This window comes from Scomber japonicus, chromosome 9 (genome assembly GCF_027409825.1).
Source record: "Scomber japonicus isolate fScoJap1 chromosome 9, fScoJap1.pri, whole genome shotgun sequence".
Lineage (NCBI taxonomy): Eukaryota > Metazoa > Chordata > Actinopteri > Scombriformes > Scombridae > Scomber > Scomber japonicus.
The window spans coordinates 32,948,866-32,964,719 of record NC_070586.1 but is presented as its reverse complement, the minus strand read 5'-3'; the positions used below and the strand labels follow the sequence as shown (position 1 = coordinate 32,964,719).

At 41.4% G+C, this 15,854-nt stretch overlaps 1 protein-coding gene across 2 annotated transcripts; it reads left to right on the top strand.

Moving 5' to 3' along the window:
- The first annotated feature begins 329 nt into the window (after positions 1 to 329).
- rab35b (RAB35, member RAS oncogene family b) lies at positions 330 to 10,132 on the top strand. Of its 2 annotated transcripts, XM_053326238.1 has the most exons (6): positions 330 to 651; positions 3,208 to 3,258; positions 3,355 to 3,478; positions 7,708 to 7,832; positions 7,939 to 8,063; positions 9,794 to 10,132. In XM_053326238.1, exons 1-6 carry the CDS (start codon positions 600 to 602, stop codon positions 9,920 to 9,922), a joined length of 606 nt encoding a protein of 201 aa, XP_053182213.1. In that variant the 5' UTR covers positions 330 to 599; the 3' UTR covers positions 9,923 to 10,132. The 2 variants fall into 2 exon arrangements, with proteins under 2 accessions (XP_053182213.1, XP_053182214.1); XM_053326239.1 differs by lacking the exon at positions 7,939 to 8,063 and having other exon boundaries at positions 9,794 to 9,900.
- Positions 10,133 to 15,854: the final 5,722 nt, after the last annotated feature.

Here is a 15,854-nt window from a genome sequence, read left to right as displayed (position 1 = left end):
GCCCTCCTGGAAAGGTAATTTAAAGAAATTAACTTTGAATCTCTGGAGGGAAAAAGTTATTTATCATATCCTATAAGCACCATTTGACTGGTTAGTGTAAATGGATGGCAGAAATATCATATGCCTGATGGCTATCAGTTAGTGTACAGTGAGATTAGTGTTCAGTAAATTTTTAATGAAATGTAAAAGACCTGCCAATGTATAAGATTGTGAATCAAGTAGAAATACGAGTCTGCTGCCCCTGCTTAGAAGCATGAGTGTGATTCTCATCAATGGGATGGGACCGCTGTACTGTAGCAGGAGCCTGCGCAGTGAGGCCGGATCAGAGTTGGGTGCAGCAGCAGCTCCACCAGAGAAGGAAGCGGAGTTTCCGGCTGTTTGCAGCGGAGGGAGAGGATTGCTGACGCCGCGAAACCCCGAGAAAAAAGCCGCCGGCTCGGGGGGGCTGACAGTGTCTTAGCATCGGCAGTGGTCGTTTTCTTTCATACCGGTGGGACCTGGGGGCTGGTGATTTTTTACGGGCCGAGGGGGGTCGGACAGCAAACCGAGCAAAGAAGCGTCCACAAGGAGGTGGGGGGGGTGAGCCACCAGCTACCGGCATGGCCAGGGACTACGATTACCTCTTCAAGCTGCTCATCATCGGTGACAGCGGTAAGCCGACACCGGGGATGCGGGACGGGAAGTAGGCCTTGACGTATTTTTTTTTTATTACATGCGGAGAAAAAGAAACGTAGCTTTGGGGCCACTATGTTTTTACCTAACACTGTTTATAGCTTGTTAGTTTTTATTTTTATGCATTGAAATAATTAGTGAAACGTACACATACGACATATTGTTGTGGCGGTGACAGGGCGGAGGTTGTATGTCCGGGCCGGGCATGTCAGCGGACGAGGCCGGATATCGCCTCCAGAACATCAGGGTTTATCTTTCGAATATCTGGTTGTCTTGCCCATGAGATATGTATTGTTTTACCTCCACATTAAACCTCACACCAGACGCCAAAAACCTCACAGTGGCATAGAAACGGTTGTAATTTGGTCGCTTGTTTGTTTCTCTCATTAGCCATGGTAGCTAGCTGGAAGTTAGGCTAGCTGTTAGCTTAAAGGAGAAGCAGGGGAGGCTGTCTGAAGTTGAAGACTTTCTGCTTAAGCTAAAGAAGCTAAACAAATGTTATCTTGTGTCTGCTGAGGTTTTAAACGAATGAAGTTATTGAAATGCATTTTGTTTTTTATGCCGGCTAGCATGACAGTGTTAGCTACTGATAGCGGAGGAACGCTGCACTGCAGTCATTGGTTTACAAAGTATACTGAAGTGAGACTGACAAAGTGGTCACTATCAACTCTCAAAGCACTCAATGAAATGCATTTGGCTTGCAGCTGAGGTTCAAACACTGTCTGTGTCTGTGCTTCTAACTTTTTTCCTGCGGTTAGCTTCTTTGAGCCTCTGATCTTTGTCACAGCCACAGGTAGAGGCTTCATAAAAGAAGATAAGATGTTCCTTTACTTGTCCCACAGTGGGGAGGTTTACAGTATTGCAGCAGCAAGTGGATAGCAAAAAACCAACAACCATAAATATCATTAATAGAAAAAATAAAGAACAATAAGTAAGCACACAAAAAAGAAGATAAAATAAACGGTAATATTGGATATAGATTGTTGTTGTACAGATTTTAAAGTGGAAAATACATGTATGTTGCACAGTTGAATTGACTAATAGTGTACCAAAAATACTGATACTGCACAGTTGTGTACATTAGTACATTTGTTGTTTGTATTTATAATGACTACAGTGACTTGGTGACTTAGTGTCTATTTTATCTACCTCTGGGTCTTGTTTTTAATGAAGCTAGGTCTGCTTGACTCAGGGAAACGCACAAGAATTCCAATGTACCTGTGCAAATGGCAATAAAACTCCAATCTAATCTAATTAGTGGAGTGAAAGTGCAGTTGATGTAAATCTGTTGCTCCTCCCTTAACTCCTGCATGAAAGTGAAAACCTGTCTTTTATAATGTGACTCCACCCTCCTATAGGAGTTTTGGTCTCATCCTGCAGGACCTCTTTGTGAGCAATGATCTTTGCATTCATTGACCACCCCGATCCTGGCACGACCCCATCAGCTGGCCGCTCACAGTAGAGGGCAAGGCAGCACAGCAAGCCCTTCACTGCCACTCACACACAGATGCCAGTGTCCCCCCTCCTGCCCCCCAGTACAACTGACTGTAGTCCTGCACCCGAGGTTATTTAGAGGAGATGGTGCGACTGCTGCCCCTCTTACAGCTGCGTGGAGAGCAGACAGATCTGCAGTTGAGAATTGCGTCTCTAAGCTGGACTGATGCTGTTTCATTTAACCTCTGGATTGTTGAGCATTTTGTTATAGGATGTTGTGATTGCACTCGTGAACAGCCATGATGTCAATTGCATCCCATACCTATTTCTGAGCTGGAGGCTGCAGCGGTTTAAAATAGAAAATGTCATGGATGGTTTTGGCACTGGAACCCGGCGCGAGTGACTTCCTGAAGGAGATGCTGGTTTTGGCGTATAAAAGCTCCACAAGAACAAAAAGATGAGGATCTCTCCTCTGCTTTTGAAGCTTCAGGTATTGTTTGTTTGAACAAAACTCTGCATCGCAGAGACGAATGGAACCTGAGAGCTTTTATGTCGAGGACCGATCAAATATGGGATGACAATAACACAATAGGCAGGCTAAGTAACAGAGCTGCAGGTCGAGTCCCGCCCCTCTCTTCATTACCTTCCAGTTGTAACCTGACAGCAGATCCGTTGAATTCCTGATCCTTCTCATCTTCCTTCCCTTTCAGTCTCATTCACCTTCTTCTTACTCACCTCAAATCCTTCAGCGTGTACACAGTGCAACAGGTCTGACATTGTGTGTTTAGCTCGCTGTCTAGATCGTTAGGTACACAAAGATTACAGCAGCTGTTCATGTTGACGTCTTATTTTTGCTCTTCAGTTGTCACATGATGTTTGGTAACCAGGATATAATACGTGAAACTGAAAACATGCCGTTTTTGTGGTGCGACAAACCCTCCCACAAAAGACTCAGCATGCATGCCCTCAGGCAAATGTAGTTTTTTTTTTTTTTTTTTTTGGATGCAAGAAACGAAATATTATAAAATATGTGAGGTTTTCACATTTTGGCAACCTGCTGCGATTTGTAAACCTCATCCTGTGCTTGTGTTTCCTCTGCAGGAGTGGGGAAGAGCAGTCTCCTCCTGCGATTTGCAGACAACACATTTTCAGGTACGTCTTTCTCCCGTCAACCCGCCATGGCATCAATCCAGAACTTTGTGTTTTCCTAAGTTTACCTTCACGAAACCTCCGATTTCGTGTTCGCAGGTAGCTATATCACCACCATCGGCGTCGACTTCAAGATCCGGACGGTGGAGATCAATGGGGAGAAGGTGAAGCTACAGATCTGGGATACAGCGGGACAGGAGCGATTCCGCACCATCACTTCCACGTAAGTACATACCAAAAACACAAGACGCTGTCACCTTTTTTCTTTCTTTCAGGTGACGCTCTTTTTGTTTTCATTTCGACAATTTGAAACCAAGACAGACTCTCTGTGGTCTCCTTTTTTATATTAGGCATTATATGAGGAAACAGTTTGTAGAGACAACCAGTATAAAGCCCGTGCCGCCGCTCTATGAAACTGGGTGGAATTCCCCACAGATCCTAATTACAGATGTGAGAGGGAGGCTCCTGGTCTCGTACTCCAGGGCTACATGACGACGAGGGCCGGGCGTCTTAACCCTCTTTTTGCTCGCGCCATGTGTGTGTGTGTGTGTGTCAGTGTCAGTCACTCTCTCTGCTGTCTGGTGTTCATCCGGGGTTCACACTCATTTATAGAAGAGCTTTCACACCTTTTTTTTTAGAGAGGTAACTCTGAGGTTCATTCACTGCTGCCCAAACACCATTAATTCTGTTGTCAGTAGTTTTCTGATGACAGTGGAGTTAATGGTGTGAGATAAGTCAGAGTACATAGATCAAGTAATTGTTGTTTTTAGCCTATGTAGGTGAGTTCTTGATGATGATGATGATGATGATGATGGTAAAAAGATGATAAATAATAAACACCAGCTTCATCTTTTTTAAACCCAGAAGTTTTTTCTCACGTCTGCATCCAAGACTCAATCGTTGTTGTTTTCACGAGAGCAAGGATTCCCACGAGTAAGAAACACAGATGCTGAACATGTGTGTGTGTGTGTGTGTGTGAGAAAGAGAGAGACTCCAGGCCCGACTTTTATCTGTTCGGTTTGGCCAGCTGCTTTCTCCCCCGCTTCGACCTCCTCCTCCTCCTCCTCGTCGTTGTCGTCATCATCATCATCTCAGCTGAGTCACAACACAAATCAAATGCTCTTTGAAAGGGGGAAACACTTTCTCTGTCGGGGGACGGGCTCTCGTTCGCCACGACTGTCGCGGCTCACAGCACGGCGCTAATGAACAAAAGTGGATTACATCACATTTGTATAAGGTTTTCACGGGTCGTCAGAGGAGGAAGGATGGAGGGAGGGAGTTAGGCTGCTTATATCTAATGAATGATGACTGGAAATATTACTTACTCTTTTATGAGCTTAATATTTTGTCATGACACTGCTACTACTATAATAATTATAATAGCATAAACAGTGTCTCTGTTACTATGTGTAACAGGTCATGAAGGGACTATTTCTCCAAAGTAGTTCCAGGTAAAACTTGTGACTGTAAGTTCTGTGTATTATTGCAACATTGCTTCTTTACCACATTCTTCAACACTGAAAAAAATAGATTTAACTCCATATTAAATATCTTACTGACGTATAACTCAAATATCAAAAGGCTGGTTATTACTTAGAATGTTTGAAATTTGGGCCTTTTTATATCTAGATTTTGCTGTAAAAGTGAACGTTTGAGCAAATATTACATCTAAAGCTCAGATGGAGCAACATTGGGCTTCATTAGGAGTCGTGTCTCTGTGCACCTGATGAATGTGAGCTCTGGTTTAGCGCTGCTTCTCCTGAGGAAACATCTGTGCTGCTTGGTGCTTGCTGGTAGTGTTCAGACTGTTTTTAGAGCTTTTTTGTAGCTTAGAATGAACATTATCAACCAAAAAAGTAAAGTTGGAGGCTGAAACACCCAAAATAATGAGCTGAAAGACACAAAAACATTCAGGAAAGCTGCTGGGTTGAGTGATAATTATTTAGTTTGACCCCTGTCATATACTGTATACACCAATTCCAATCCTTGGTTAATATTGAAATATTGATTATGTTAGCTTTTCTATGATCCACGTCCCACTGATTAAACTGCAGTAGGATTTCACTACTGTCCTGACAAGCATTTACTCATGTGCTGCGTTCGCTGTCTCACTCTCGTTCCGGCTGTCAAACGTGATCATTTCTCCCTCCTTGGTCAAGCGTCCGACTTGTCATTTCAATTTCGGCGCAATTTACCTGGACACGCTCTGCATTAGAGAACAGAATCCACTACAAGCGTGTAATAGACGTGTGGCTGCTCTGGCTGCCGGTAGAAATAACACTGATGTGACCTCCAGCTCACACTTCTTACCTATTCACCCACTGTTCTGACTTTGACCGGAGCAGACGGACTCAGCTCTTAACACTTATCACTGCATCGCCCGTTGTGAGTTCTCTCCGGAAGCACAGCCAGCAAGACGAGTTTGACAGATGTTAGAATGTTCCAGCGTCACTGCGGCGAGGACGAGCAGGCCAGCAAATTCACCCAGAGAGCTTGGAATCCTCCACAGTGCTGACGCTTCAGCCCCCGAGGTAGTGAGAGCGTCCTATGACCGAGGCCTGTTTAGTGCTGATTGTTTGCTGGGCTGAAGTAGAGTGGCGTGGTGCCTCATTAGGTCCTTAAATGAATTTCACCTCGCAGATGGATGGCAGGCAGAGACCAGCCCCGGTGCAGCGGTCCATATGTTCAGACCCCTCTGGCTGTGTGCCTGAGGCCGACCCACCAGCTGCTGTCAGCCTCAGGCACAAGTCAAGACCTCTAAGGGCCCTCAGTTACTTCTCCTTCCTCTATGGAGTTCATGCTTTTATTCTAACATGTTTAATCTCATGTTCTCCCATCTTGATCTTGATACTGTGTTGTTGTTGTTTTTTTAAGTTTAACACCAAACTGTTTTATTTGAGTCATAAATAAAATAACACATAATGATAGCTTAATTCTTTTCCCAAAATATGGGGAAAAAATTACTTTTTTTTTTTTTTTTTTAAAGCTAAAGACTTTAACTCATTTTTCTATCAGTCATCTTCATAGTCAATGCACTACTTCCCTTTTTAAAAAATATTGTATTTTACTCGATTTTATATATTCTATTTGTTCTGTTTTAGCTACTTCTAATATGTATTATTTTTACTATTTTAAAATGATTACTGTTTTATTTTCTATCTCCATCCATAAGATATTAGTTGTTGTTTTTTCCTTTTTAAGAACATTGCTTTATGCTCCTTCTAGGTGCTTTTAATGGGAAATTCTTGGTGTATGTAATGACTTTGAGCTGCATGTCTTGTATGAAAGCCGCCATACAAATAAAGTTTTCATTATTATTCTTAATGAATGAGCCCCACAGTGTGGAAGGAGGGAAGTGTTTATAGAGTGTGAAGATTGGTGATTTATTGTAGTGGACAGTTGAGGTCAGCGCCCACCAAGACGCCCTTTGATTAATGATTATGGAGTAAGAGGTGCAGTTTATTAACACTTTACTACTCTGAATGGTCACAGTTCTACTTCAGAAAATGTGACTGGAGTTTGCCCCCGCCCCCCCCCCGCCCACCATGCCGGCTGTGTGTTTGGCTGTTTATGGTCTTCTATTCTTGTTCACTGAGCACACACACACACCCACACACACACACACACACACACCCACACACACACACACAGTCACACACACATACACCACCCCTGCTGTCGGGTGGCCTGGTGCTGCTGGACATCAGGGACATGCTCAGACAACACTGTATCCCCCCGCTGTCACGCCAGGCACACACACACACACACACACTCATACACTCATACATACACACATACACATAGTAAGCCCAACAAAAGGTCCTTTGTGTTTGTGTTTGGCGCAGTGCAGCGACTCTGGGGCCGGGCCACCCTTTGAAGCTTCAGCTGCAGGTTTGCTCTCAGTTCAGCTGTCCCGCTGTCAGACTGGGCTCGACTCGTCTGTGCGGGACAGATACCGCTGTCCGTTCTGCAGGCTGTCTTCAAGCAGTCACACATTTAGTCCTGATGCACTACAACATGTCATCACTGTAGTAAAGATTTAAAGGGATGGTCTTGCAAATGTAGCATCGTTCTTCCGTAAAGTTGGGGTACTTGTAAGAGACAGGTATTAAAAAGTAAAATATTTTCTCTGAATTTACAGTTTTGAATAGTTGCAACCATAGCAACTAAACTGAACCTCAGTGTGAAATTGCCCCTTTACGTGGAGTAGATAAAGTTAATTGAGTCTAGTATTGACAATTACTTGTTTGGTTGAGAGCTCAATATTCTGTGCTGCTGAGCTTGTTTCAGACTGGAATCTTAAGGAGTCACTGCTTTTTTACAATTTAGAGATAATCGAATTTTGTCTCCTCCGATTTGAGATGAGTCTCCCCCTGCTGGACACCAACATGAGTTACTACATGTCAAAGACTGACTGTGTCTCTCCTTCTCTTTGTGTGTGTGTGTGTGCAGATACTACAGGGGAACACACGGGGTCATAGTGGTATATGACGTCACGAGTGCCGAATCCTTCGTCAACGTCAAACGATGGCTACATGAAATCAACCAGAATTGTGATGACGTGTGCCGAATATTAGGTGAGCATGTTTCCTTTTTCCTTTTTAAATTTGCTTTCTTTAGACTCAACTCAAAGCAGTCTTGTTGCTCTTCACTAACAGATTTCCACTTCTTTTCCATCCTCAGTGGGTAACAAGAACGACGACCCCAACTCCAAAGTGGTCGAGACGACTGACGCGCAGAAATTTGCCGAGCAAATGGGCATCAACCTGTTTGAGACGAGTGCAAAAGAGAACATCAACGTTGAAGAGGTAACTCACTGTTTCTGGTGCAGACTAACGTGTTTGTCTGGAGTCATCTCTGCAACATGTCTGGTATGCAGCTGAGCTCAGTTGAAGGCTTGAATAATTCCAATTCTCAACTGCAGTTGTCCAATCGTAGCTTAGCAACTGTAACTAGGCACAGCAGGCCTGTCATGCCGAGAGTTTTTGAGGGTAGAGTCTTCCCTTATTTTTAGCCTTTACCAAAACATAACCAAGTGAAATTTTGTTAGCTAGCTACCTTTTTGTAATATTACGTGTACAGCTTATGTTAAAAAAAAGCTGTGTTCACAACTAACATATCCATTGTGTGGGAACAGGTCCTGATGATACTATATCAGAGTGCAGGTAATACTAGTAGATATATGTCCTGCTTTATTGGATTTGGGGAACATCACTTCCCAACAGCCTCTGCTTCCCGAAACTCCAAAATAGCACTACATTCGCTGAATATATCTTAACAGCATTTTCTCTTGTCAATTTAATTGTTGCATCATATAATTTACATCAAGACTATGTTTAAGACCCTTTTTTACAGAGAGTTGTTTTAAAACAAGTCAGCCAGAAACATTAGAAGGTATGCTGGAGACGCTGTTTTCAACCTAACATTAGCTTACTTAACTAGTTAGCATCAGCTGATAAATGTCAGCCAGCTAATTGAAATCTGGGACCCATTGTTTCAAACATAACTAAGAATATTACATTACCCATGATCCTTGGCTGCCGTCGCTATGGAGAAGAAGCCATGGGTGCTAATCTTAGCATAATGAATTCAAAACGCTTTGTCATTGAAGCTATAAACAAAATGCAGAGTCATAGTTCCTAAACTCAACATCATAATATTTAGCTTCTGATTGGCTGTCTCTTGTTGAAATGCACCTTGAGAGTTGTAGTTAACTGCTACCCTGAAATAATATATATATACACAATGTTGTACCTTTTTAATACAAAGATAATATCACGATGCTATAGGTTTACATTATGAACTTTGCTTCTAAAAAAGTCATGTTTTGTACTCATGAGCCTTGGTTGCCATTGCTACAGAGAAGAAAGCTGCAGGTGCTAATCTGAGCATAAATGCTTTGTCACTGAAGTTGTAAACAAAACGTAGAGTCATAGTTCCTGAACTCAAAATTGTAATATTTAGTTTCAGATGGCCATTTGCAGTAAGCTCTGTGATTGGCTATTTCTTGCTGAAATGCACCTTGGGAGTTGTAGTTTACGCCTTCCATGAAATATTTATATACACAGTGTTGTACCTTTTTAACTTTTTACTAACACATCTTTTGTACTGATGATTGGCTGTTTCTTGCTGAAATGCACCTTGGGAATTGTAGTTAACTTCTAGCCTGATATATTTATGTACCTTTTAACTTATTACTCAGGAACCAGATATTTTTTGTACTGATGATTGAACTGGGAGAGTTTCATACTGTTTTAAGTTGTAGAAGTAGTATTGTAACATTGTTTTGGGGGGAAAACTCCCCCTCCACAACTCTATTGGGTTTTGTTCTGAAAAATTAAAAATACTGAGCAGATTTCAGCCACAGTCAGGAGATAATTTCATCGTCTTCCTCCAGTCCAGATAAAACGATGTCGCACTCTTTTCACAAACTGCAGTGTTTGATGTGGCTAATCTCATTTGCTGTACTCACCACACACATCATTGGTTTGTGCCTCCCCCCACCTCCACCCCCACCCCCACCCCCACCCCCCTGCAGATGTTCAACTGCATCACAGAGCTAGTGCTAAGAGCCAAGAAGGAGGTGCTGGCCAAGCAGCAGCAGCAGCAACAGAACGACGTGGTCAAACTCACCCGGAACAGTAAACGAAAGAAAAAGTGCTGCTAGCAAACTCGGAAGCCATCCAACGCAAAGGCCGGCGACGTCTTCTTCTCCTTCTCTCTTCACACACACACACACACACACATACACACACACACAAATATACACACACATGATGGGACTCAGAACATCTAAATTAAAGAGCAGATAAAAGATTTAATAAATATACAATGAAAGATTAAAAAAAGAAAAAAAAAGAATAAATGAATAAATAAATGGAAAGAATTGTCCCCTTTGGACTAATCATGAAGACTTTAAAAAAAAAAAGAAAAGAATATGTACAGATTTTATTAGACGTCAGATCAAGTTTTATTTGGAACTCAGCGGATGGGCACTATTGACCTGGGGTCCTCCTTTCTGTAAGGATCTGCAAGCTGACAACTGACCGCCATAATGCTCAGATTTCTGTCCACATAACCCCCCTCCCTCCCTCCTTTCCTCCCTTCCTCCCTCCACCCTCCTCCATCAGTATCTCATCTCTCCTTCTCATTCCACTGCACACGGGACATTCAGAGTCCAGAGAGAGGGACTCTGCGCCTGAGGAGAAGGAGGGCTTAACTTTTTCATTGTTTTTTTTGTTTTTCTTTTCTTTCCTTTCTGGGATCTGTTTGTTTTTCTTTTCTAGTTTTTTTTTTTGGTGGTGGTGGAGGGAGGGTTTGGTTGGTTGTTTAGGAGGCGGTCTGAGTAAGATTCAACATTTCAGACCCCCCCTCCCCCTCACACCCTGCGTTACCACCACTCACGCCAAGAGATCATGAACTTCTAGATATTGTTTTATTTGACTTGATGGGGAGGGGAGGGAGGAAAGGGGGGGGGGGTGGGGGGGGGGGGATCAAATGGATGATGATGTTGATGATGATGATGATGATGATTGGTATAGATGACCTTTAGGAACTAATCCGATGGACAGAACTGGTGACTTCTATTCTTTTTTTGTTTTGTTTTTCTTGTCTTATATTTTTGCCAAGCTACTTTCTCCCTCTCCCCTCTAACCTCCAGTAGTGCTGAGCCAACGACCTGATTGATTTTTATGTCTTTTTTTTTTTGGTCATGTCTTTTTTTTTTTTTCTTTTTTAAAGTGCGGCAGAGCAGTCGAACCACTCCTGGAGCTCTGGGACCTCCGGCTCTGTATAAGCACCGTTCACTGCAGTCTTACTACGCTTTCAGTGTCTCCTTTTTAAAAACCTTTTCCTCCACCTTTTTTTTTTTTTTTTTTTTTTTTTAAATAATGATACTGCCAATATTTTACATTTAAAAATAAAAAAATAAAGGATTAGGTGCTTAGAGGACTGTTGCCATAGCGGCCCCTGTTCGGCCCGGATGATTTAAAGCCCACTGCGGCCCCCCCCCCCCCCCCCCCCCCCCCTCTGGAGCACCCACATGTCATGCACCTCTCACAGCCGACGGACTCACCACCTCTGCATTTGCTCTCTTGAGGAAGGGAGGGCAAGAGCACCTCTAAAATATCCCCCTCTGGAATCTGGTGATCCACAGCGGACCGTTTTCACCCATCCCCATCCCGTTTCATCCGAGCGTGCCTGACGGGTCAAAGGTTACATGCACCCAGACTGTAGAGGGTTTACTGTATTTGCTTAGCTTGCAGAATCTCTTAACAGTTAAATATCGTTTTAAAGGTCTGGTGGTGTCATGTGTTTCTTTGCTTTCCCCCCCCCTGTCACCATCCAATCACCACCACCCCCCCCCACCCCTCTCCTCCCTGCCTGCTACCTGTTCCGACTGAAACGATACCGGACAGTGTTCGAGTGTTCGGTGATGATGACGAGGGGGAGGGGGGGGGGGGCGCGCGACACACAGAGAGCCGTTAATTTAAGAGCAAAAAGGAGGGGACGGACTGCAGCGCTGGCTCCCAGGGTTTGGCGCAGAGGCTGAAGCATCACACACACGATCCATTACTGACATTTTTTTTTTATTTCTTTGGTCTGATTTGGGAGAGTTGTAAAACGCATAGAGCTGTAACCGTGGCAACCGGTCATGCTCCTGTTGAAAAAAAAAAAATAGTGTTTTCATCCTCTGGACACACTCTGGCAGCCGGTTTGGGATCCTGATGAGCGCTGGGAGGTCGCAGTTTTTTTTGGATCATTTTTTTGGGGTTATTTTTTTTTTTACCTCCGGGGGTTGAAAAATGGCATAAAAATCTCACTTTATGATTTCTATTCATTATTTGTATGTGTATATATAAATATATTTGTGTGTTTATATTCAACATAGAGAACGTACACACATAATTAGCACACCAAACTGCGCATGTACGAAACATGCAGAGCCCCCCCCCCCTCCTCCCTCCCTTCGTGTGCTATGGTTGAAACACACTCGTCAGCTGTGGTTTGCTGTACACTGGAGACATGAATTTAATCAGTAATAAACGTTTTAAAGGAATAAATATTTGACACATAATGACTGATCACATTTGTCAGTGATTTGAGGCTTCTTTTTTTTTCTTTTTTTTTTTTGAACCTGTGTCTTTCTATTTTTTATTTTTTTTTAATTTTCTTTGCTTCCTGTGAATAAAAGTGTATGGGAGGAAGTGTGTGTGCTTATGAACTGGATTGAAACTGCTGTGTATCTTTGGTCTTATAGAGAGAGTTAATGGTCCTGTTGTATGAGAGGAGTTATAGCAATACAAATGAATGACAGTCTTGTTTTTCACTGTCCTGCCTGCCATCGTTAGTTCGTGAGTGTCAGGAACTAATGTGAACATCCACACTTCTTCATTTATTACATACTTGCTGTCTGGTTGATGTAAACAAGACAGGACTTAACATTATGTGTATTAAATTTCAATATTTTAATTTGGTCTTTCCAATATTGTCTATATTTATGCCAATACCACAGCAATGCCCTTCTTGATACCTTAGTTTGGAGAGTATAAAAATCCTTATTTTCTATTAAAATCTGCAAAACAATGCATCAGAGTAAATATCTAACTTTGTCTGAATAGAATAGAATCTAAAGCAGGTTGAGCTAATTACATGATTAATTGCAGCAGATGTGTTATTCATGTTATTAGTTGCACATCTGTGTTTCCTGCAAGGACAAAAAGTCTCTGAATCATTCATTTAGAAACATGCAGTTTCATGTTTTTGATACTATTACTCAGATACACACTGATCAATTAATAATTTGACACTTTTCTGTACTCTTACAGACTAAAAGTGGGTCACACAGGTCAAAGCTTTGATTGTGTCATGTAATTTTATATCACAGTATCAGTACATATTGTGTTTTAATACAGTTTTGTGGGAAACTGACCATGGGTTGAATAAACAGAGTGATTGAATTTCTGTTTGTGGCTAATCAGGCAGTTTATATAGCTGACACTGCATCACATTGTAGCCAATATCATATTTTAAAAATACTACTCTGCTATAAATCAGTGCAGCTTGTTGATTTGCTACTTTGTTCATGATACATTTAGGGAGTAAAAATGGATATCTATCAATATAAATGTATAAGTCTCATGGTATAACTATATGTATAAATATTCAGGTTGGACTCTGGGCTCCAGCTGTCAGCCTGTTAGCTGTTAGTCCATTTGAGTTTCATCGTCTCTTAACTGCAGCCACATCATTAAAATATAAAAGAGCTTCATCACTTACTGACAGTTTTGCAATTTGGACAAATGGTGTTAAATTATAAAAGCACAGAACTGCACTTCACTATTTCATGTGAATAATAACTTAATGAATATGCTGATTCATACTAAAATACTTATTATTAGTGAATGCTGCTATACACACTTCACTGTAGAACCAGAGATTTATAGCAAGTGTTTGGGGATTAAGAGTGTGTGTGTGTGTGTGTGTGTGTGTGTGTGTGTGTGTGTTCAAGCTCATTATTAAATCTGTAAGATGTTTACACCGAGTGAAATTTTCAATCTCAAAACATTTCCATCAAATATTGAAGATCGTTTTAAACAAATTTCCCTCTGCATTTCAGACAGACATATTTTTATATTATGTTCCCATCAAGGTTGGGAACTTGACTAGAATTTAAAATAAAGTTCTTTTAGTTTGGATGCACAGGATGAGTTTATATCAACTGTCTCAGCAGCAGACCAGACAGATTTATTGATGAATCACCTAATGTTGTGATATTGTTTTCCTTCAAAAATAATCTTTATATTGATTATGTTCAATTTGAATCCACCTTTTTTTTAATCAAACTTCATCCTGTTGGCGTTAGATTCTTTGTAGATGATGATGGTGTCATGTTTTAGCAGAAAAACACACACAGAAGCAAACAGCTGATTTGAAACATGTGACAGTGAGAATCGTAGAATGCAAAATCACAGGAGACGAGCAGATTGTAAAGTATTTATTTGTACAAAATAATCCCCAAAATGCTAAGAAAATTGCATGATAAATATTTTGAATAGTTTTGAAGCATTCTGTAACTGAAACAGTGCCGTTAGTCAGCGGTGAATGGAAGCACTCACATGGAGCACAATGAGTCCACCGAAAGCACTAAGATTCCAAACAAACATCCGACCGAGGAGCGATGAGCAACAGAAAACACACTCGATGGCATGTCTCTTTCTGTGTCACTGCAACACACACACACACACATACATACACACACACATACATACGCTCGACCCACAGCGGCAGCATCGGGATGTTTGCCACAGTAACACACAGAAGACAGTGTATTTAAAATGCTTTTGATTTGGAAAATGAATCAGTACAGTCTACAGCGTCTGAGCGAACAATACGTACACAAAGGAGGAAAAGAAAGAGCCATTAGGACAGAACGTGGATAACATCTTGCTTTTCTAACGTAAAATGTGACATGACGGGAGACAAATAACAGTGTGGTGATGGCAGGAGTGACTGGTGTTTAAATCCAAGCTTGCTGCAAGACTTTTCCTCACCTGTCAATCAGATGGTGATGGTGATGGTGATGGTGGAGGGGAGTCTCAAACACACAACGCAGCATTCACTGTTTTCATTTCACCAACTTTCACACTTAACATTCTAGCCCCAGGGGGGGGGAAGAACGTGTTCCTCTTTTTCTTTTTTTGTACTTTTTAATCACATCCCTTCAGACAGGAGCAGTTAAAAGATATAGGTACCGCTTTCTAATAAGGCACCCTTCACAAAGAGTTTAGAAGATGGGTTTTCCAGTGGTTTATTAATGCTTTATTGATCAGCTATAAGCCACTAATAAGAACATATGTTGGCTTTTAGGTTTATTGGATTACTGTTTAGTTCCAGGAAGACCTTCTGACCTTCTGGAAAGGGGCTGCAGAGCCAAATTCATGGATAGCACATCATTTAAAGCCCCTATATAACAGTTATAAGCATGATATAAACTGTTAATACATTGTTTATATCACATTATAATGTAGTTATACGCAGATATTAGGACATTTTAAGTGTTTATTACATGTATTTAATTACAGTATTTATCCCATAATGATATATTTTATATTATTACAACTGTATTTCACTGCATTATCATTCAGTATACAATATGTTAAAATACCAGCCTTACAGGAGGAGTTATATGTGCTACGAATACATTAATAAACACTTATAAACACAATATCTGCTTATAACTACATTATAGTGTGTTGTAAACTATTTATTAACTGTTAAAATGGAGCTAATAAATGATCCATGAAGCATTTTTAATCATAAATAAAGCTGTTACTCATCATTTATAAAGCTATGATAAAGGGGGACTTACCAGGATACTGTTTGATCTGAACTGAGTGATGAATTTGCACTTTTAGATTAATAATTGAGATTAAAGAGGCTTCTCGTGTCCTTTTAGGTAAATGACGCAGCACATAGGTGAATCATTTGGGTGCTTATGTAACTCTTGCCAGCTCACACAAGCGATAACGTCCGATTCACCAGAAGACTTCCTGCTCACCGTTAGGACACACATCCAAGAAATAGCAAAAAACAAACTA